The 21,403-nt window shown below is 41.1% G+C and overlaps 3 protein-coding genes across 3 annotated transcripts in view; 1 reads left to right on the forward strand and 2 right to left on the reverse strand.

The window, feature by feature from the left end:
- amdhd1 (amidohydrolase domain containing 1) overlaps positions 1-1,951 on the reverse strand; it is an 11,038-nt gene extending 9,087 nt beyond the window's left edge. Inside the window, exons 1-2 of the mRNA XM_085769986.1 lie at positions 1,747-1,951; positions 793-899 (exon numbers count right to left, since the gene is read on the reverse strand). Coding sequence (XP_085626112.1) covers positions 793-899; positions 1,747-1,886 — 247 coding nt within the window. The 5' untranslated portion in view covers positions 1,887-1,951. The remainder of the gene's footprint in view (positions 1-792; positions 900-1,746) is intronic.
- Positions 1,952-2,737: 786 nt separating this feature from the next.
- snrpf (small nuclear ribonucleoprotein polypeptide F) lies at positions 2,738-5,188 on the reverse strand. Its single transcript, XM_085768735.1, has 4 exons — positions 5,041-5,188; positions 4,021-4,146; positions 3,390-3,454; positions 2,738-3,009 (listed from the first exon to the last, which is right to left on the reverse strand). The coding sequence occupies exons 1-4, from the start codon at positions 5,041-5,043 to the stop codon at positions 2,943-2,945; spliced, it is 261 nt and encodes an 86-aa protein (XP_085624861.1). The 5' UTR covers positions 5,044-5,188; the 3' UTR covers positions 2,738-2,942.
- Positions 5,189-12,031: 6,843 nt separating this feature from the next.
- The window catches only part of ntn4 (netrin 4), a 40,748-nt gene continuing 31,376 nt past the window's right edge, over positions 12,032-21,403 (forward strand). The window contains exons 1-2 of the mRNA XM_085769984.1: positions 12,032-12,177; positions 14,561-15,105. Of these exons, the coding sequence (XP_085626110.1) occupies positions 12,132-12,177; positions 14,561-15,105 (591 nt within the window). The 5' untranslated portion in view covers positions 12,032-12,131. The remainder of the gene's footprint in view (positions 12,178-14,560; positions 15,106-21,403) is intronic.

Raw genomic sequence — 21,403 nt, forward strand, 5'->3', positions numbered from 1 at the left:
GCTTTAACCTATAGAGCAGTGGCGTGCACAGACTTTTTGAAGGGCAGGGGCGAAAAGAAAAAAAAGGGCACCGCGCATCGTCACCACTGAAGAGGGCACTTTACTTTAGCACCTGTTTTTCAACAATCGCCCCCCGCCACTGTGCATTTAAAAACAAAAAACCTTGATGAAAGTGCTTTACAATATGTAAAACAAGAACAACGACTAAAGAATATAAGACAGAGAGAAAGAACATTAAAAAACTATGGGTAAAATAAAACAAGATGGGTTTTTTGCTGTGGTTTGAAAATATTAATGGAGTTTGTGGCAAATTATTCCAGTTTTGCAACTAAAAATGCTCTGTCACCTCTGTTTTTTATATATATACAGTAGCCTATGTGGGATGGAAAGCAGAGATTTGTCGGAGGATCTGAGGGGACGAGAGGCGGAATAGGGAGTGAGGGGTTCAAAAAGTGATTCACAGACTCCCACAAAAGGTCACGAGAGGTCACGAGATGATAAGAAGGAGATGAAAAATGAAGAATCAAAGTTTTGCATTAGAAATTATGATTATCCTCAAAAGCATTAAGGTGTTTACAACTATTCAAAAAGTATATTAGTTTGTTCCTCTGTAAAGAATCTCGTCAAAGTACAAAAGCAGACGTATAGGGAATAAAACATGAAGTGGAGACACTGAAGGGAGGTGTAACTCAGTAACCGTCCAAAAAACACGATCTATGTTGACTTAGAAAATAATTTTGCGTCTGTTAAACACATCAGTTAAACAAATCACGGCTGATGACAGACACTCACCGGGCAGGACGCACATTCCTGTGGCATCGATCTCTTTATCAAATGTTGCTCCTGTGAACTGAGCTGTGATGGTTTCAGCAGGTCCCACGGCTTTAATCAGGCCGTCGCTGCATCAAGACACAGGTCGACTCGCTTTATTAATGTAAATACATACATTGATTTCACCAAATTAAAAGTTCAGCCAAGTCCAAGTGCAGCTCAGACTAATGGAAGCTCTTCACATTATGTCGTTTCCTCTCTGGAGCCAAAACTTTACATCCTCTGCTGCTCCACCAGTGGAAAAACAAACACAAATGATGATGATGATGATGATTTAAAATCCATAAAATGTTTTGACAGAGTCCTGAAATACTTTGTGTTTGAGAGCTTCCAAACTTTGACTGAAACACATGGAAAACAAGGCAAAAATAAGTGTTTTATCCTGATTTCTTCAGCATCTTATGATAGATTTTTGTAGTGTGATTTATTAAGATTAAACTGTAAAAGATGCTTAAGTTCATTCTCTATTCCTGTTGTTTGGAAACGTATTAGGAGCTCTCAAGTCCTGTTGTTCATGAATCTACAAGTGTCTGGTTATACCGTATGTACACAATAAAGGTGTATAGTGGTGGAAGCAATCTGTACACACTAAATAAAAGTAAAAAACTGGAAATTAACTGAATAATGTCACATCTATAATGAGAATTTGCAAGAAACATCAACAAAATACAAAGTTTCTTGCTGTAATGAGCTGCTGCACCACTAGGGGCCAGTAGAGAGCCTTGTTTTAACTGAGGCCTGCAGGAGTAAAAATAAACTTTCAATCAGAGCTGTGTGCAGATCTGAGCAGCTTCATCAATGCAAATTAATACAAAAAAGTGGCAAATGATATTAACTCAGAAAATTTTACAAAGTGCATAATGATTAAGAGCTTTCATTTAGCTTACATCTGATCTGTGCTGTAGAAAAACTTACCTCCCAATCACTACGCTCCCATTTTCAATCACACAGAGGTTCTGCATCCCATGTTTGGTGAGGTATTTCTCTCCACTGCTGCAGATCACAACCAGCTGTTTGGCATTTTTCACCAGGAGCCTGTGATTGTTACTGGACATTTTGATTCACCCAAAGCAGCAGCAGCAGCAGATACAGATACACACACAGGAGTATTACCACAGAGTGACTGACTGGACTTAAAACTGGTTTGAGCCACAGTCAAATATTTGTTCATGGGAGCAGAGTTTAAAGTGCAGAGAGAAGGAGGAGGGGGCGGAGCCTCTGTCACAGAAATACAACCATTTAACCAGAGAGGCCATCTCTGCATCGGTCAGTTTAATAATTAGAGACAAGTTCTTAGAGGATAAAGTTAAAGGGATAGTTCAACATTTTGGCAAATTGGCCCATTGCCATAATCCCTATAGTCATAGCAGTAGGTTCATTACCTTTATTTGTCGGTGCAAGCTGTTTTTAGAACGGCGGAGCAGAGCCGTGAGCTTGGGTTTCCTCATCAAACACACAATCCAACAACTCCACAACGCTCTGGTGGACAAGTTGTGACCTGCACATTCACCACACTATGAGATAATAACACAACGTTACCAGACAGAGTTGTTTTAGAGGGAAATACAGAGACTGCTTGATGAAAAACTGTCCCTGAAGGCAACGCACATAAGCGGTTTTGCATGAATCCAACAGAGCGTTTTGGAGTTGTTGGATTGTGTATTGGATGAGTTTGATGAGGGAAACCAAGAAATCCCATGAGCCTCCGTAGCGTAGCTCTGAGCAGCTCACGGCTCTGCTCCGCTGTTCTAAAAATAGCTTGCACCGACAAATAAAGTAACAAACCTACTGCTATGACTATAGCGATTATGGCAATGGGCCAATTTGCCAAAATGTTGAACTATCCCTTTAATTAGAGACAAGTTCTTAGAGGATAAAGTTAAAAATATGAGAAAAAAAACAGAGGTTTTAGGAAAGGGTACAATAATCGCTTTATTGTGTCTGTATCACAACGTCACAACATAAAATTGGTCTCGCATACAGTAAAAAAAACAAAAAGAGAAAATCATTTTCAAAACAGCTTGAAAACAAAAAACAAAAACCCAAACGTTCACTTGTTTCACATGGTGAAAACACAAACACACGTCGACTCAGCTACAACTCAGACTTCATCACTCCCTCATCTCTCCGTCCTCCTCCTCCTCTTCTACGCCTCTGATGTACAAAACATTATTGCACCTGTGGAGGAAAGAAACACACCTGTTAACACACACACACACACAAAGACACACAGTCACAACTTCTGGATCATGTTGAGCTTTTTTCTGCCTCCACCACTGATTTCTTTTGAAAAACGAGACATTAATTAATTATTAACCCAGCTTAGTTACGGTAGTTAAGGATCTTACAGTGAGAACCTCCTCTGAGCTTTTTAGTCAAAAACCTGCAGACTTTATCAAGCCGCTGCACATCTGGACTTGTTGTCGGTTGTGTGATTATTTCTTGGCAAAGTCTCTGAGGGATATTCTTCTTACTCGTACCTAGTAGTACCTTAGAATGTTTTAATTAACAGTAATAACAGAGTCACACAGAGGAATTAAATAGATATTAAAACACACCTGACGAGCACTTCTCCCAGATGACCTGCCAACGCTCCGTCCACATACTCTTCTGTGTTTGCCAGCTGTCAGAGAAACACAGAGAGGAGACAAAAAAAAGTGTATTTTCAGTTAATGCATTTGATTTTTATTGTTTCTGAAAATTGATTTTCATGGAAAAAGATGGAAAAGATTTTATTGGGTTAATGTTGTCAGCATGAGTATTTATGTGTAAGCAGGTTGGAATATGCAGGTTATTCATATGTAATGTGTTTGTTTGCATGTGTGATTGCACATTTAAGTTAATACTTTTCTTTTTCCTTTGCGCAGGCCTTTATAATTTGTTATAATTGCAATTTACATAAACTTTCTTACGTAACAAAATGAGAGTCAATCCTCTGATAACATTTTGTATCTAATATCTGATTGCTTCATACAGGTACACAATTTTTTATCTATAAGATTTAGTGCAAACATGTCATAATAAGAATGAGTCAAGCTGTTATAAACCATGATATTGTCTAGTAATAAGTAATCAAACTTATATCACATATTAACTGTATCATGGTGAACAAACACAAGAGTGATGGCAGAGATCAAGGCTGATAATTTACCTTTCTAGATAAGTTAATAGTGACTTCACTGCACTCACCTGCATGTTCATGTATCCGTCCACAGACACCAGGTAGCCTTTATACTCCATACCCCACTTCAGCTTCACCATCACTGGTTTTCCTGTCAGGCCGTTCAGGAAGGGCTTTGGATTCAGAGGTAAACTCTGTCGAGAAAACAAAGGCGATTAGTTTATATACTTAAACTTCATTTCTCTTTGGTTACATTAGATTAGTGCTGTGTGATCCTGTATAACAACATTATACAGATTGTATTGTCTGTTGCAGAGATTGTTCTACTCTAAAAAGCAAAAACAATGACTAATTCAGGTACAAATGAGTAGATAAATGTTACTTTATACAAAATCTGACATGTGTTTGTGGCTATTACAGACAAATAACAAATGAAAACCTTTATTTGGTGGCCTACTCTCATATGTTACGACATTAGGCTGATCACAAAACACAGAAAAGGCTTTATTCTTTACAAAACAGAAAACTAAAGCCTTAATAGTGCTATTTGAGAAACTATACACTTGTATCCTGTTTAGCTCAGTGATAGCCAGGGTTGAAGTGGATAGTTTTCAAAATTTAGCTTCGCACACTGCAGGAAACACAAGCAAACAACAGTGTCCTTTAAATTAACAGACCATAATACTAAGTTACAAAGAGCAACTTCTAAAAAAAACAATATAAAACCTTCAGTTTACCAGTAATTAGGCTACCTGCTCCATAAATTAGACGATTTTTTGAACGGAGTTTGGTGCGACTTTGTCTCCGGGCCTAACTCTGATAAAAGGCTCCATAGTTTAACTTTTAACGATCAAGACCAATAAAACATATCATTTGTGAATAGATTAGTAAATAAAAGTGACGTATGGTACTGTTTATTTTAAGTGTGTGCATAAATGTGTGGGCTTCATTCAGTATAAGTTATGAATGAAAAGCTAACGCGGCTAATGCGAACTACCGGTAGCTAACAGGCTGCTACGGTGAAAACAAAAACAACCAAACTACGAATCACCGTGAGCTCGTAGTGAACAATGATAAGACATACTCACCATTTTTGATTAATTTAAGTACGTATTGTGAGTTATAAAGTTGATGTTTGACTTCCCTTTCGTCACAATAACGTTAGCGCTCCACAAAAAAACCAGAACACGCTTTACCGCCGCGCAGGAAGTGGAACTCTGACCCGGGAGGAGAGTCCGTGTTTTTACACAGCGCCACCACAACTCCCTGTGGCCACTGCGGGTACTGCAGCCAGTGATTGATGTACAAGGTTTATCATTCATGAACTGCAAAGCTGCAACTGACAATTGTTTTCCATCATCAATCAAAAACAACAACAAAAAATTAATAAAATAAAGATATACATAAGCTTTTTTACTCCCACTGCAGTCTGCATTAAAAAAAAGAAGCAAAATGTACTTTTATTGCTGTTTTATGTGATTTTATGCATCATTGGTTCATATGTGTGTAGTGATTTTATGTCCTAAAGTTAAGATGATTTTCTATCACTAGATGGTGGACAAAAGTGAAATTGAATCAATGATATTATCTGACTGTTATTTGAATTAAAAACAGATTGATTAACATGTCAAAATAGCTAAAAAGCATGATTTATTTTTCCCTGAGACCCAATTAGACTTTTTTTTCTAACCACAAAAGCTGTAGAGTTTACTATAATAAAAAAAAAAAAGAAAAAGAAAAAAGAAAGAAATTAACAAATACGCGATTAACATTTGGGAAGCATGTACCACAAACATTTTTTGGTAATCTTATGATAAAACTCCATGTTTATACAGCATTTTTCAAAAACGTATTTAGGTTAGGCTTTTAACACCAACAGAAATGTAGAATTAGTAAAACAAAACAAGACATTTTTTTTTTAAATCAGTGGAACATTTTAAGACAAATGAAAACACTTCAAAATGAAGGTTAAAACTGATAAAAGTCCCTCCCATAAAAATATGTTTTAATTAGGGAATGACAGGAGATTAAAAGCCACAAATATTTTTGATATGATTAGCTGCAGGTGAAATTAAAATGCACCTTCATGAGAGTATAGAGCGTGAATAATCGGTTGATGATTGCGATGATTGATTGATTGATTGATTGGCCTTATATTACTCAATGGTATTCATTATTGCCCCGTAGGTCACAATATATGTCATAATATATAATTACAGTAATGCACAATAAATCATATGAATACACGTAATCGCTGTCAGGCTCTGCTCTGACTTGAACTATATGTACAAAGTTTAAAATTTGCATGAAGTCGAACTCAACAACAAATGATTATTGACTGATTGAACACTGACCTGTTTATGAGCTGAAAAAGTAAAATGACTGTCATTTCTGGGTCGTGCTGGTTCTCTGTCTGGGCAGCTATTTCTCTCCAGGCACAAACAGTCTGAAGATTTAACTCATTTTTCTGCGATGAAGCATTCAACTGTTACAAGTTCAAACCTGATACTCTGAATAAAACCAACATCTGACTTCCTACAGTAGAGGGCTGGGTGCTGTCAGTGAATTCCTCTGAAATTGCACTGGCGCTTTCTTTGCATGGTTGAAATACTTGTGTCCTTACATCATTTAGCCTATTTTTCTTCCCCCTCCTTTTGAGTTGCCCTCTGTGTAATTAACCAATCCGTTAGTCAGTCAGCCTGTCAGTTATGGCATGACGATAATGTGTGTGTAGGTGTGTGTCGACAGCAGGGCCAGGAGTGCATCCAGAGGTGGCAGCGACTACGAACAGACACAAAACTATCATAAATATTAAAAACTAGACGTAAAACAACCACAAACTGCACTACATGCCACAAAAATGTGCTGAACAACCACAAATAGACACTGAACTACCACAATGAGATGTAAAATGATAATAAAGCGATGCAAAAGTTCAATAAAGAGACATGAAACAACCACAAATAGACATAAGCTACCACAAAGTGACACAAAAATATGCCAAACAACCACAAACAGACACTAAACTAACACAATGAGATGTAAAACTATGAGAAAGTGATGCAGAAGTACAATAAAGAGACAGAAAATGACCACAAAGTGATAAAACTCCAACAAAGAAATGCAAATCCACAATGGACAGACACAAAACAACACTAAAGAGAGAGGAAAAATACCTGAAAGAGCCACACAGATATGTAAAACAACCATAAATAGCCTAAATACCCCCAAAGAGATGTAAAAGTGCCACAAAAGTACGAAGGAAATACACAAAATGACAAAAACATGCAATTAAGAGCTGACAAATTACAAAAAAGAGACACTAAGGAACCACAACAATGTAAAAAGTGAGTGTCTGGGAGTCTGGACCTTTTACAAGTCTGTGTCCCGGGGGCTTTTCTCTCTTACTCTGTGATTACTGGGGGCTCTTTGGATTCACAAATAGCTGCTATTTACTGATAACTCTCCAAATTAGAGCGTTTAAAGTTGATTATTGGCATCTATTTACTACACTGGATATATAAAAGTAATGAAATGACCTATTTACTGCCTCGAACTAAGGTTTTAAATCTGCGTTTTTAAATGTTTTACACATGTCCTCCAGTCCACCCCAGAGGTTAGTCTGAGCCCACCCCCCCTCCGGGTTCAGAGGGCAGATCCACAGCCTGTGCAGCGCTGCGTGACTCCAAATTATTATCTCCTACAATCTGTGAAACTCTGCTGCAGAGTTTTTTTTTTTCTCCCCCCTCGTCGGTATCATCGTCAGGAGGAGGAAGACGGCTCTGTCGAAGGGGGCCGGTCGGTCGGATCTTTCCAGTCTGATGCCGAAGAGCCCTTTGAAGTCTGCAGAGGAGGAGAGGGGCTGTGGAGTGGATGAACTCATAAACCTCATCAAACGTCCATGAAAACTTTTAGACTGAGACAGATAAAGGAGAGGGGTTTTTTTCTTCCCCCCAGCTAGCTATTCTTGCAGCAGTAAAGGAAACGTCCCTTCAACACTTCATACCACACTGCAAAAACTCAAAATCTTTCCAAGAATATTTGTCTTAGGCTATTTCTTGTCAAAATCTCTCAGTTTTAGTCAAGATTAATTTATGTCCACATAAAATAAGACTCATCACCTAAAAATGAACTTGTTTTGAGATAATTTTCATTTGTTTCAAACCAATTTTCACTTGAAATAAGTAGAAAAATCTGCCAGTGAAAGCAGGTTTTTTTTTGTGCTTGTAACAAGAAAGAAAAACTTGCTCCACTATCAGATTTTTCTACTTATTTAAAGTGGAAAATTTGCTTGAAAAAAGTAAAAAGTGTCTAAAAACAAGCTACTTTTAAAATGTGATGAGTCTTATTTTAAGTATAATTTGATTTATTTTGACTAGAAATTACATTTTGACTAGAAATAAGACAAATATTCTTGGTAGGATTTTGAGTTAGTGCAGACTGAAATGAATTGGACAGATTATGATGGAATTTGCCAGCAAACGTCAGCTGCTAAAATGCTACTACACTGAAATGGTGAACATGGCCAATAATAAAGGCCTACCTGCTTGAGGGAATTAGTTAAACATTTCAGAAGACTTGTTTATTCATGTTCTTGCAGAAAAAGATTGACTCTCAAGGCTGGATAGCCTACTATAATGAAGCTTAGCTTATGTTAGATTAGTGTAGCCTATTAGAAAATATTTATAAAGAGCCAAAAAAAAAAAAGAAAAGAAAAAGACAGACAGACAGACAAAACAAAATAAGCATAAGGAGATGAAAAATTTGCACAGAGATGAAAAATCGCCACAGTCGCGAAGGTCGTAGCCTCCATCCATCACATAAAGATGTAAATTGATCACAAAAGAGACATAAAACTACTTCAAAGAGACAAAAAGCAACCACAAAGAGATGAAAAACCATCACAGAGATTAAAAAGTACCATGAAGATGTTAAATGACCCCTAAGAAAACACAAAGGGACGAGTCTATGCTACATCCTAGCTTAGCTTAGCAGCATAAAAAAGTAGGGGGCAGAGGGCGCTTATAGCTTTCTATCAGTGAATAATTAGGCTACAGAGACAAAAACAACTACAAAAAGATGGAAAAAACCATATAGAGATATACTAAAGAGTTGAAAAACAGCCACTAGCTCTTATAATGTGATGTGATGAGGCTACATTAAGCTACAGCCAACAGTTAGCTTAGCTTAGCATAAAGGGGGTAAAAGAGGCGCACACACAAAAAATCAATCACAAGGGAAATGAAAAACCATCACAGAGATGGAAAAGTAGTCATGACCACATTCTCATGCTTTATGAAGCTACAACAGCCTACAGATTGGTTTTCTTTCTTAGTTTAGCTCATTTTATTTTAGCACAGCAACACAGTGTAGTGGTAGGCTAACAGGAGGTTCAGACGGGTTTGAATCCCTGAGAAAGAGCCGTTTTCTATGTTCTCAAAGGGTCCGGTGAGTGAATCAGGACAGACAGAACAAAGTGAACAGGTGAGATAGTTTCATTTGGCTCAGTGCTTATTGGACACGGGTCAGATCCACAGAAAGCAGGTCATGGTCCGATTACACAGCAGACAGAGAAGCCAAAGCCATGCTGTGTTCAGTGGAGCTTGACCCAAATGGGCCCGAGCGGAAAGAACAGTTTTCCAGAAACAATTTCCTCCTAGAAATGCTTCTCTTTTTTCTTTTTCTTTTTCTTTTTTTTCTCTTCTGTAGGCCTACCATCACTGGTCACAGGGGGGCACACTGCTGCAGCCTGCACACTGCTGCTTGCCTTGCCATCCTGTGCAGCGCTTATGGGACACTGACTCAAGTTTTGTCATTACCATAATAATCTGAGGTGTGTGTGGGAGTTTCATACAGAGCTCCTGCATGGGTTCATTTTTTCATCTTGTCCCCTCATCTCTTCTTTTTTTCTGGGCTATTGAGCAGCCATTGTTGGGAACAGACGGTCATGTGGAAAGCAGAACTGGAATCAAAATGCTATTTTGCAATTTAACTGGCTCGCATATTTCACTGGTTTTGTATGGACACCAACAATGTTGTCAACAAAGGGCCGCGGCCGGGTTCAGCCGAGCAACCAATCGGTGTAATTTGAAGTGCGTCAGCAGCTCAACCGGCATCACTTTGTGTGTGTGTGTGTAGCTATGTGTGTGTGTGTGTGTGTGTGTGATTTCGCCATCCAAAGCCAATTAGTCAGAAATGTGGATATGAGCGCTCATTTACACGCCCCATATCAGCTTTTCATCAGACTCCACGTGGTCTGTATAGCAACTGGGGGTCCCGAACTTTCCCTGGTGTTAAGTAATCAACTTATGGACTTATTTCCACTTTATTCTACTTTCCACTTCTACTCCCTTATCATTTTCATTGATGACATCAGCAGAAGAGTCGTAGCTACAACACCTGGCTGCTGTGTGTGAGTCCTGCAGGGCCTTTAAGATAATAACACATCATATTTCATAAGTCTGCTCCTGCGCTATTGTGTGTAGCTTTTGAATTATGCTTTTTACCAGGTGATTAAAACCCCTTAAGACCCAAGATCTCTCTCACAGGAGGGCAGGAGCACACTACACATCAAGATAAATACAGAATTAAGAACAAAACAACATCATGTGCAAATGGCCTGCAGATTAAGTGCAGACACTGTGGATATAAAACATTGGCACTGGTCCAGTGGTCTCCATGCAGTGGCCATTTAACACATTTAAATACAACTAAAGGTCTCAAATAAGTGAAGATCTGACATTTTGAAGCATTTTGTTTTTACATATTTACTCTTTTCTTATTATGCATTTCACTTTATGTTATGATTGTATATGCCTCTTTTATTTGAATGAGCTCTGTGTAGGATAATGTGCTCTGCCTGCTTTGTCTTTTTCTGCCAATGGACTTCAAATGTAAATGAGCTTTAAATATATCAAACAGTTAGGTACAATAAGTAGCCTACAAATCAGGCGAATGGTTGATGTAGGCTATTAGTATATGTTTGCAAAATGAATGTTAAATAGCACAAATTGGAAATATTTAGGTACAAGAGGCCTTGAAATACAACAGTGACTCAAGACTCAAGACTACTTTATTAATCCCTTAAAGGGCAATTCCATTTGGTGGCTCGCACACCACGTGCTCATAGCACAAACACACACATAACATAACATAACAGAGAAACCAGGAAAGAAAGGGAGGGTTGGCAGCTGTGTGCAAAGTCTGCTAGTTGCATCTAAGAAAATGAATAAATACATCATTAAAAATAGGAATTCTAATAAATATCACCATTAAAAGTACATCTCTAAGTCTCTGGGTAAAAAAAGAAATACATAAAAAGTACACAGTAGGGTATCCAGTGCACGCCACATGCATTACACAATTTCAGGTGCTGCGGTTTGCATGTGCTCCTCTTATTAAACACATTTAATCCTCCATATCTGCTGGAAGTCTCTCTCTCCCTGGACTCCCTGAACTTCTCCCAAAGGTCCTCTGGAGGTCCGGGGCCCTCATGTTGGGGAGCCCCCCTGTGGTGGTGGTGGTTGTCCATCCATGCCAGGCAGCTCCAGACTGCACCAACTGGAATGTTCCTTTAAGTCACAGAGGAGGAGAAAGGAGGAGGAGGAGGAGGAGGAGGAGGAGGGGCTGCAGTCCGGTGCTGTCACTACACTGGCTCCGTCTCCCTGCGCTCCTTAGAAATAGATCTGCGGGGCAGAGCGAGCGGACGGAGCTCCCTCTCTCTCTCTCTTCTCTCTCTCTGACTGACTCTTTCTCTCTCTGACTGTGTTAAGGGGAAATGAAACACGCTGCAGGTCCCGGCGGAGCTGCAGACGAGCTGGACTTCTCCGTTCACTCAGACTTCTCCTCCTTCTCCTCCTTCTCCTTCTCCTCGGCTCAGGCTCAGCGGGACATCACACACCACCGTCCGGGATCATGTTGTTTTCTCCTCCGGCTGAGTTACTACCGCCTTATTGGATCGCAGCTGAGTGAAAGAGAGAGTCCGCATTGGATTTGAACCTACGCACTTTTTTATTTTTTATATTTTGTTGGTTTTTATTTTTCCCCACATCGGATGAGATCTTGTATCTAACTCCAGTGGATCCACTTCTCCTCTTCTCCTCTCCTCTTCCTCTTCCTCCCTCCTTCCCTATCTCTCTCTCGTTACTTCGGATTATCCCTGCAAATAAGGAGATACACTATGTTGGTTGTATTCGTGATCAGCCTGGCCTTGTTGTCAGATGCAGGTGAGTGTTGCTGCTGTTGCTTTCACATTTCACATCTCTATTGTTACTGATGCAACAATGTGCAAAGGGACAAGTCAAGTGCATCAATGCAGAACTCGCCTAGACTTTCAGGCAGTTTAATCTCCACCTGGTTTCACTTCCTTCTGTGGATTTGTGACACATTAAGCCACATGTATTAAAAGTTTAGGGTTTATTTTTGAATAATTAACTAAAATATTAACCTACAGTTTCCTTATTGACCTCATGGAAGAGCAGAACATTAGAGATGTTTGTTGAACTCATTGTTCTTGAATGTGACAAATGTGGATGGAGGTTTGGTATTAGAAAACATGAAAGTTGTGATTTATATATATATATTGAGTTGTAGCCTATGTTTGTCTGCATCACTGGTTTCCAAATTAGGAATCTTCAAGTTGTTGCACATGAAAATGAAGTTTACTTTACAATAATTTAATTTTTACTCTTTAACAATGGAATATTATTATTTTTAAGCCCAATGGGGGAATGAATGTGGATGATTATAGGCTACAGTAGCGTCAGTCTTCCTCCCATGACCTCCTCACCTATAGACAGTTATGTAACGCAGCGTGAACTCCAGTTTAACATCTGCTGGAGAGAAAAAAAAAAGAAAAGAGAAGTGAATCCAGCCTCTTAAAGGTTTAATCTGCGTCTGTCTGTGAGGTCTTGACATGAAAAACAAAGAGAGCTCCAGGTTTGAGATAATAAATCCTCTGAGGGAGATGACACCGTGGCCCCCGGAGGGTTTACGAAGCGTCTGCAAGGCGTCTGACTCTGAACTCACTGCTCACTGCTCATCCTCCTTCCTCTGAGCTGCCAAACTTTATCTGTGTCAGAGTCCACGCTGGCTGCAGCGTGCGGCGGCCGGCAGGTGCACAAAGCCTCCATTATTATCCCCCTGTTTTCTTCTTTTCTTTTTTTTTGCATAACGTTTCCAATCGAGGTAAATCACTTGACTTTTGTCCACACTGAGTCACTCACTATCACATGCACACACACACCTTAACACACTCAGCCTCAGGTGTGTAGCCTATGTCTGCTCACTGCTTAGAAAGTCAGATTTCTGCAGCCTAACGAGACATTTTTATTGGTTAATATGGTCAATTATTAGACAAACATCACAATGGTATCAGCTGAAAGGGGGAGGGGGGGACGTGTCCTTAAATGTGCTTTTATTACAATTTTTTTGCTTTGAAATCTGGACTCAAAGGTCGAGTCGATTCCTCTTAAATTACAATTAAAAAAAAAAACGCTTATGGCTTATCTCTGCTGGTGGAAGTAAAAGTGGTTTTTATCTCACTCCTCTCCAATGCAACAGGAAGTGCAGTTGTTTGGGTGGACGGACCCTTTAAGCGCAGTGCCACACCTTGCCATACTGACCTGACCTGACACCCACACTTTCAATTTCAATTCAATTCAATTCAAACAGCTTTACAGTATTGGCATGAACAGAAATTTGTTGTTGAAGCATTTTACAAACTATTTACAAAGATTTTTCAATATATAGCCTAATATAATATACAATATGAAACATTTGGTAGCACTTTACTTGAATAGGTATTCATAAGACTGACATAACGCTGTCATAACCATGACATAATAACAGCTGTCATAATGTGACATAACTTACCGAATGACACTTAACGACAGCTGTCATAAGTATTCATTGATGTTTATGACAGCTGTTATGTCACGTTGGTTATGACAGTTTTATGTCAATCTTATGAATACCTATTCAAGTAAAGTGTTACCAAACATTTCAACATATACACATATATACACAATATTAGACATTTCAATATTAGAGATACAGTATACAATATTACATATTTCAATATAACAAATAAACAATATTACATATAAAGTACATTACAATAGGTATAAATCAGGTAAAAATAATGGTGTGCACTTTCACTGTTTTTTCAGTTTTTTCACTTTCACTCTTTTTTTTCTTTCTTGCTTTCTCTTCAAGGCAAGGCAGGGAAAGGCATCTTTATTTATATAGCGCATTTCATACCAAGGCAACTCAATGTGCTTTACATAAAGACAAAAGATTAAAAAAAGAAGCATAAAACAGAGTTAAAAATAAAAGTAAAATAAAAGAAAATAGATAAACTTTTAAGTTCTTAAAAGAGCTCAGCTATAAGCATGTAAAAAAAAAAGAGAAATGTTTTTAACCTGGATTTAAAAGTGCTCACAGTTGGGGCTGATTTCAGTTCTGCTGGTAGTTTGTTCCAGTTGTGTGCAGCATAACAGCTAAATGCTGCTTCAAAGCTGTTACATCACCACCACAGCCCATATTTGCAGAGTGCATGTGTAAACTTTTCTTTCTTTTTCTTCTTTTTCTCTCCGTTCATCCATCCAGGTCTGACGGTGGAGGTGTTTCGTGCCGGCGTGGCCCCTCGCTGCGAGAGCCGGGCCTGCAACCCCCGCATGGGCAACCTGGCCCTGGGTCGCCGCGTCTTAACGCAAACCGTCTGCGGCAACAACGGCACCGAGCTCTACTGCTCCTACTCCGACCCGGCCAACTGCGCCGCCAAATGCGCCAAGTGCAACGCCGGCCTGCCGCTCCTGTCCCACCTGGCCGGCGCCATGTCCGACTCGTCCTTCCGCCACCCCAACACCTGGTGGCAGTCGGCCGAGGGCGCCGAGTCCGAGACGGTGCAGCTGGACCTGGAGGCCGAGTTCTACTTCACGCACCTCATCGTGGTCTTTCGCTCGCCGAGGCCCGCCGCCATGACCCTGGAGAGGTCGCAGGACTTCGGCCGGACGTGGAAGATGCTGCAGTACTACGCCGCCAACTGCAGCCGCGCCTTCGGGCTGGAGGAGGAGGAGGGGGGCGGAGCGGGACGGGACGGGGCCACTTGCACGTCCAAGTACTCGGGGGCTTATCCCTGCAACCGCGGAGAGGTGAGGAGGTTCTGTGGTTGTCGTCCAGCTAGGCTCTGATGTCTGACCCTTTTATCTAAATTTTTTTGTTTTCTTCGTGTCTTGCCTCACTCCCGAGTCCATGACCAGCAGATAGACACCATCCTTTCGACTGTGCGTTCAGTAACGAGGGAGATAGAGCCGTATCGCCCGTAATTAGCTTAGCTCAAATTGCTGGAAGTGTATAGGTAGTGTTAGCCTGCCTCCTACCCGAGCCGAAATCAGCAGTCAGAAGCTGATTTCATTTTAGCTCTAAACTCTGTAAATATATCACTTTATCAACATTTCAAACATTTTTAGGCGAGAAAGTAGCCGTTTAGATCAGCAGTGTGTCGTTAATTTGTCTAAATACCAGCTTTTTACAATTTTGTTCGGACGAATTCGGCGCTACTCAAGCTAGCCGTTGTGACCAACGCACTTCGGTTACTTTCACAAAATAAAACACCCGTTGCCCGTGCAGTAACAAGGGAGATAGAGCCGTATCGCCCGTAATTAGCTTAGCTCAAACGCTGGAAGTGTATGGGTAGTGTTAGCCTGCCTCCACCTAAAGTCATCAGAGAAACTCTTCAGCAACTCTAAACGGAAACCGGCGGGCCGATCTTCGTCTCAGAGCTGACAAAACTCTCCGGTAAGGCATCTTGAGCGGTCAAATGCCGCTAACGGGACGAGATCGGTCAAAACGGAGGGTTCAAGCAAAGACGGTTTATTTTGGTTCAAGCTAGCTACATCGAGGGTAGGTTAGCTTCCTATTTCAAAGTAAAAGCACAAATTCTATCGTCATGGTTTTCTGTATGTAAAGGGCAACGGGTGTTTTATTTTGTGAAAGTAACCGGAAGTGCGTTGGTCACAACGGCTAGCTTGAGTAGCGCCGAATTCGTCCGAACAAAATTGTAAACAGCTGGTATTTAGACAAATTAACGACACACTGCTGATCTAAATGGCTACTTTCTCGCCTAAACATGTTTGAAATGTGGATAAAGTGATATATTTACAGAGTTTAGAGCTAAAATTAATTGATTTCAGCTCGGGTAGGAGGCAGGCTAACACTACCTATACACTTCCAGCGTTTGAGCTAAGCTAATTACGGACTATACGGGCTCTATCTCCCTTGTTACTGCACGCACAGTCGAAAGGATGGTGTCTATCTGCTGGTCATGGACTCGGGAGTGAGGCAAAACACGGGGGGAAAAAAATGTTGGCGTATCCCTTTAATGCCTGTTTGAAGTCCACTTAGTCCGTCTGCACATTGTAATACAACATTCTCTATTCTTAGACCCGTCAACAGGCATTCAGTGTATTTCCACTCTCTATATAGAAAGCCTTTGTAGGTGGAGTCCACCTTTCCCACACAGGACTCGAATTCCCAGCCGACCCACAGGGGGATTCACAGAAAATGACTCATGCACGCACGTACTGGACATTATGCACCAGACAAAAGACATTCAGACGTTCAGAGTTCAGCGTGTCCGTGTCGGATGGCGCGGCTGATTGTCTTCTTTAGTCTCCTCTATTAAAATAACATAATGCGGACGAATCCCACAGTTGTTTGGCTGCGCTGCAACAGAGCTATCGGTTACCGCAGTGAACTCCTGTTGTGTTTCTGACAGAGACGAGACGCCGCCGCCCATGATGATGATGATGGGATGGATTACACATTTTGTATTGACCTCAACTCTGGGACTTTAATTTGCAAAATATGTATATTTTATACCTTTTTTTAGAGCGGAAATAAGTTCAGAGAAGACAGGGAGAGATGCAACAATCGTTTCTTGTTAAGTGGAAATCGATGCAATCAATGGTCCTCAACTCCAACAGGTCTGAAATCTTAAAGGGATACTTCACCCAAAAACCATAATCTCGATTATCCATAAACTGTCATGCCAAGGAAGGGTTTGGAGAACTTTCTGAGTCATCAAAACTCTTCAGGAGTTCCAGGGCAATGGGTTTTCATATAATGGCGGCTGATAGAGTTCACATTTGAACGGTCCAAAACACACACTATGAAACATCCAGATACCTCCATACTGCTCATCTGGACTGACCCAAGTGTCCTGAATCCGCCACATGAAAAAGTTGTTCAAAAAATATTAATTTGATCTCTGTTTTTAGCCTGGTTGTAGCAGTAGCTCCCAGTGGCTGCACCAGATGTTCTTCTGTGTTTACATCAAACACTTTCAATGGTTTACAACGACAAACGAACATCTACTGCTACAACAAGGCTAAAAACAGAGATTAAATTAATATTTTCCGAACAACTTTTTCATGCTGCGGCTTCAGGACACTTGGGTCAGTACAGACAAGCAGTATGGAGGTATCTGGATGTTTCATAGTGTGTGTTCTGGACGATTCAAAAGTGAACTCTTATCAGCCGCCATTATATGAAAATCCATTGCAGAGTGTTTTGATGACTCTGAAAGTTCTCCAAACCCTTCCTTGGCATGACGGTGAGTAGAAAATTGGTGAATTATCGATTTTTGGGTGAAGTATCCCTTTAAAGGATTAGATAAGTAGTTGTAGGTGGGAGTAATTACAGTGGAGTAGTGTTTTTCTTTCCCTCCTACAACAGATTGCACCACACTCCATAGTGCTATGTAACTCCTCTGAAATGATGAAGCAACACCTTGACTCACCTCTGTCCTCGTTTGAGGCGTCTGTCCGTGTTTGTTCTGGATCAGATTTGAATTCCCCAAAAACACAGTCAGACGCCTCAGAGAGCAGCAGGTTAACACACCTGCAGTGACTCACTTAAGAGGGGAGGGAGAAAACAGAGGGAAGGTGGGGGTCTTCTTCTAGTGAATGAGCAGCTGATGATGTCATGTAACACGATGTACGACGGGTAAATCAAACCTCCGGGGCACAGATTTCCCAATATTCATCTCCATCTTTACCCCTCCCTTCTCCACTCCTCCCTCCTTCCTTCGTTTCACTCATGCAAGTAAAGTCACGCAACCAGTGGTGGACAGTAACGGAGTAAATTTACTTGAGTACTGTACTTAAGTAGGCTACATATCCAGAGGATTGAGTATTAGATCTCTTTGGTACTTATTACTCTTACTTGAATACATTTCCAAGACAAATAATTGTACTTTTACTTGAGTTAATTTCTAGGAAGGCTGAAAAGTACTTGTTACTTTCCCGTCTGCTCTTTTTTTCTTTTTCTAAAATACTATTGGACACAAGCTGTGTTTGTCAAAGAAGGAAACCCTAACCCCTAAAAGCAGCACATCAGTGCAGGTGGTTTCAAAGAGTTAATTCTCAGAAACAAGAGTTAAAAGCTCCTTAAATTCATTTAGAAAAAATTATAGTAATTAATTGATGTGAAAAATAAGAAATTTACTCTTACTCTTAACTTAAAGTAAATTTAAAAGCATGTACTTTTGGATACTTAAGTACCTTTAAAAGCAAGTTCTTTTTTACTTTTACTCGAGTAACATGTCGACTGAGCTACTTTTACTTGTCACAGAGGAAATTTTGACCAGTAGTATTTGTAACTCTTACTCAAGTACTGGGGTCGAGTACTCTGTCCATCTCTGCAGATTTCCCAATATTCATCTCCATCTTCACCCCCCCTCTCCCTCTCCCTTCTCCTCTCCTCTCCTCTCCTCTCCTCTCCTCTCCTCTCCTCTCCTCTCCTCTCCTCTCCTCTCCTCCCTCCCTCCTTCGTTTCACTCATGCAAGTAAAGTCACGCAACACATGCGCCGAGAGTCATACGGCGCACACTTAGCAGCAGCCAGGTGCAGGAGGAGGAGGAGGAGGAGGAGGAGGAGGAGGAGGAGGAGGAAGAGGGGGAAGAGGGGGAGCGAGTGCATGTGCATGAGTGAGTGTTTAATAGGCGTACTTTGACTGTAGCACGAGAGGGCTTCCTGAAAGTCCATTGATGTTTAATTGAAGCAGTGTGTGTCGGTGGAGAGCTGCTCTACAGATGTGTGTGTGTGTGTGTGTGTGTGTGTGTGTGTGTGTGTGTGTGTAGGTGTGTGTGTGTGTGTGTGTGTGTGTGTCTGCTTGGCCCCCCCGCAGCGCTCTGGTGTAATGAGTGTTTACGCCCTCTCTCTCCTCCCTGACAGCTGCTGTGGACTGATTCTGCTGCACGGCCATAAATCTCTCCCTTTATTCTGCTGCTGCTGCGTTCCTCTGTTTTTTTTTTTTAGTTTTTACTAACTCCTCGGTGTGTGTGTGTGTGTGTGTGTGTGCGTGCGTGTGTGTGTGTGTGTGTGTGTGTGTGTGTGCGTAAAGAGAAACCACTGATGTTCAGAAAAGCAACAACTTCTCACATTTTTAAGAAGCAATTGGAAAAAATAAGAAGAGCTTCATTCAGTCCCATGCGTATTTATTTATTTATCTTTAACCCTCCTGTTGTCCTCCTGGGTCAAAGAAGGAAGGAAGGAAGGAAGGAAGGAAGGAAGGACCAAGGGAAAAAAGGAAGGAAGGAAGGAAACAAGGAAGAAAGGACCAAGGGAAAAAGGAAGGAAGGAAGGAAGGAAGGACGAAGGGAAAGAAGGAAGGAAGGAAGGAAGGAAGGCAGGCAGGCAGGAAGGACGAAGGGAAAGAAGGAAGGAAGGAAGGAAGGAAGGAAGGAAGGAAGGAAGGAAGGAAGGAAGGAAGGAAGGAAGGAAGGAAGGAAGGAAGGAAGGAAGGAAGGGAAAAAGGAAGGAAGGCAGGCAGGCAGGCAGGACGAAGGGAAAGAAGGAAGGAAGGAAGGACGAGGGGAAAGAAGGAAGGAAGGAAGGCAGGAAGCACGAAGGAAGGAAGGAAGGACGAAGGGAAAGAAGAAAGGAAGGAAGGGAGGAAGCATGAAGGCAGGAAGCACGAAGGGAACGAAGGAAGGAAGGGAAAAAGGAAGGAAAGAAAAATGGAGGGAAGGAAAAGATTAGGTCAAGGAAAGAAGCAGAAGGATGGGCAAAGGGAAGGAAGGAAGGAAGGAAGGAAGGAAGGAAGGAAGGAAGGAAGGAAGGAAGGAAGGAAGGAAGGAATGGAAAAATTATTGTGGAAAGAAGGAAGGAAAGAAGGAAGGATGGAGGAAGGGAACAGATTGGGTCAGTTTGACCCAGAAGGACAACAGGAGTTAATCTTGGTTTTATAACCCGTTTCATTGCTGTGTTGCAACGGCTGTTTTTGATTTTGTGTCATGTTGATCAGAACCACATTGGATGAATTAGTGACGTATAAGCGCTGCTGATCACTGTTAACGAACTGGAGAATGTGCTGAGTCGAGCAAATAAAATAAAAATACCTCCGTCAAGGCCAATGTTGTTGAGCGACGGCACCACACACACCCGACTCCAGAGGAAGGAAATTCAGATTTGATTGATCATTGCAGCTTTAAAGGGATAGTTCACCCAAAATGAATGAAATTTCACTCATTATCTACTCACCCTCATGTGGACTAAGGGCTGGGAGAAGTTTCAGAGTTAAATCCGTGGCTTCTCTGAGTTACAGGGGGTCTCGGCGTAGCAGTGCATGTCCATATGACGGTTGCAAATGGATACCAACTGTCTTTGTAACAAAAAGACACACCAAAAAACATCCAAATACCTCCATGCTGCTCGTATGTAATGTCCGTCTTGTATTGAAGCCCCGAAATGCGAAATTGTTCCGAAAAAAATTAAATAAGTCTATATTTTAAGCTTGTTTGTAGCGGAAGCGTCTCGAAGCTCCTCTTCCCGGTTCGTCTTTGAGAAGCTTCCGCTACAAAACAAGCTTGAAATATAGACTTATTTAATTTTTTTCGGGACAATTTCGCATTTCGGGGCTTCAATACAAGACGGACATTACATACGAGCAGCATGGAGGTATTTGGATGTTTTTTGGTGTGTCTTTTTGTTACGAAGACAGTTGGTATCCATTTGCAACCGTTACATGGACATGCACTGCGATGAAATTTCAATTTTGGGTGAACTATCCCTTTAAACCTCTAAAAAAAAAAAAAACTTTTAGTGAAATGAAAGTGTGAAAACTTGCTCGCAGCTTGTTTTTTCTCTCTCTTTGCTTCACACGTCGGCTTGCTGCAGCCACCTGTGCCGGGAGCGCGATCTTCGCCCTCTAACCCGTCGCCTGTTGACCCCGAGGTTAAAAGAGGTCAAGTAGAGCCGTGACGGAGCAGCTGCTGCTGCTGCTGCTCAGCTGTTCACACTTTTCCTGTTTCTGCAGGTCTTTTATTATCACCTGCAAATGACAGGTAAACTCTTACCTGTGCAAGGTGATGACAGGAAAACCTCACATACGGTAAAGTGTGTGTTTAATAAGCTGCCGTAGCACAAATACAGCATATGCACCTGCTTC

Source organism: Trachurus japonicus, chromosome 23 (assembly GCF_045865225.1).
Source record: "Trachurus japonicus isolate A0001 chromosome 23, Traja_1.0".
NCBI lineage: Eukaryota > Metazoa > Chordata > Actinopteri > Carangiformes > Carangidae > Trachurus > Trachurus japonicus.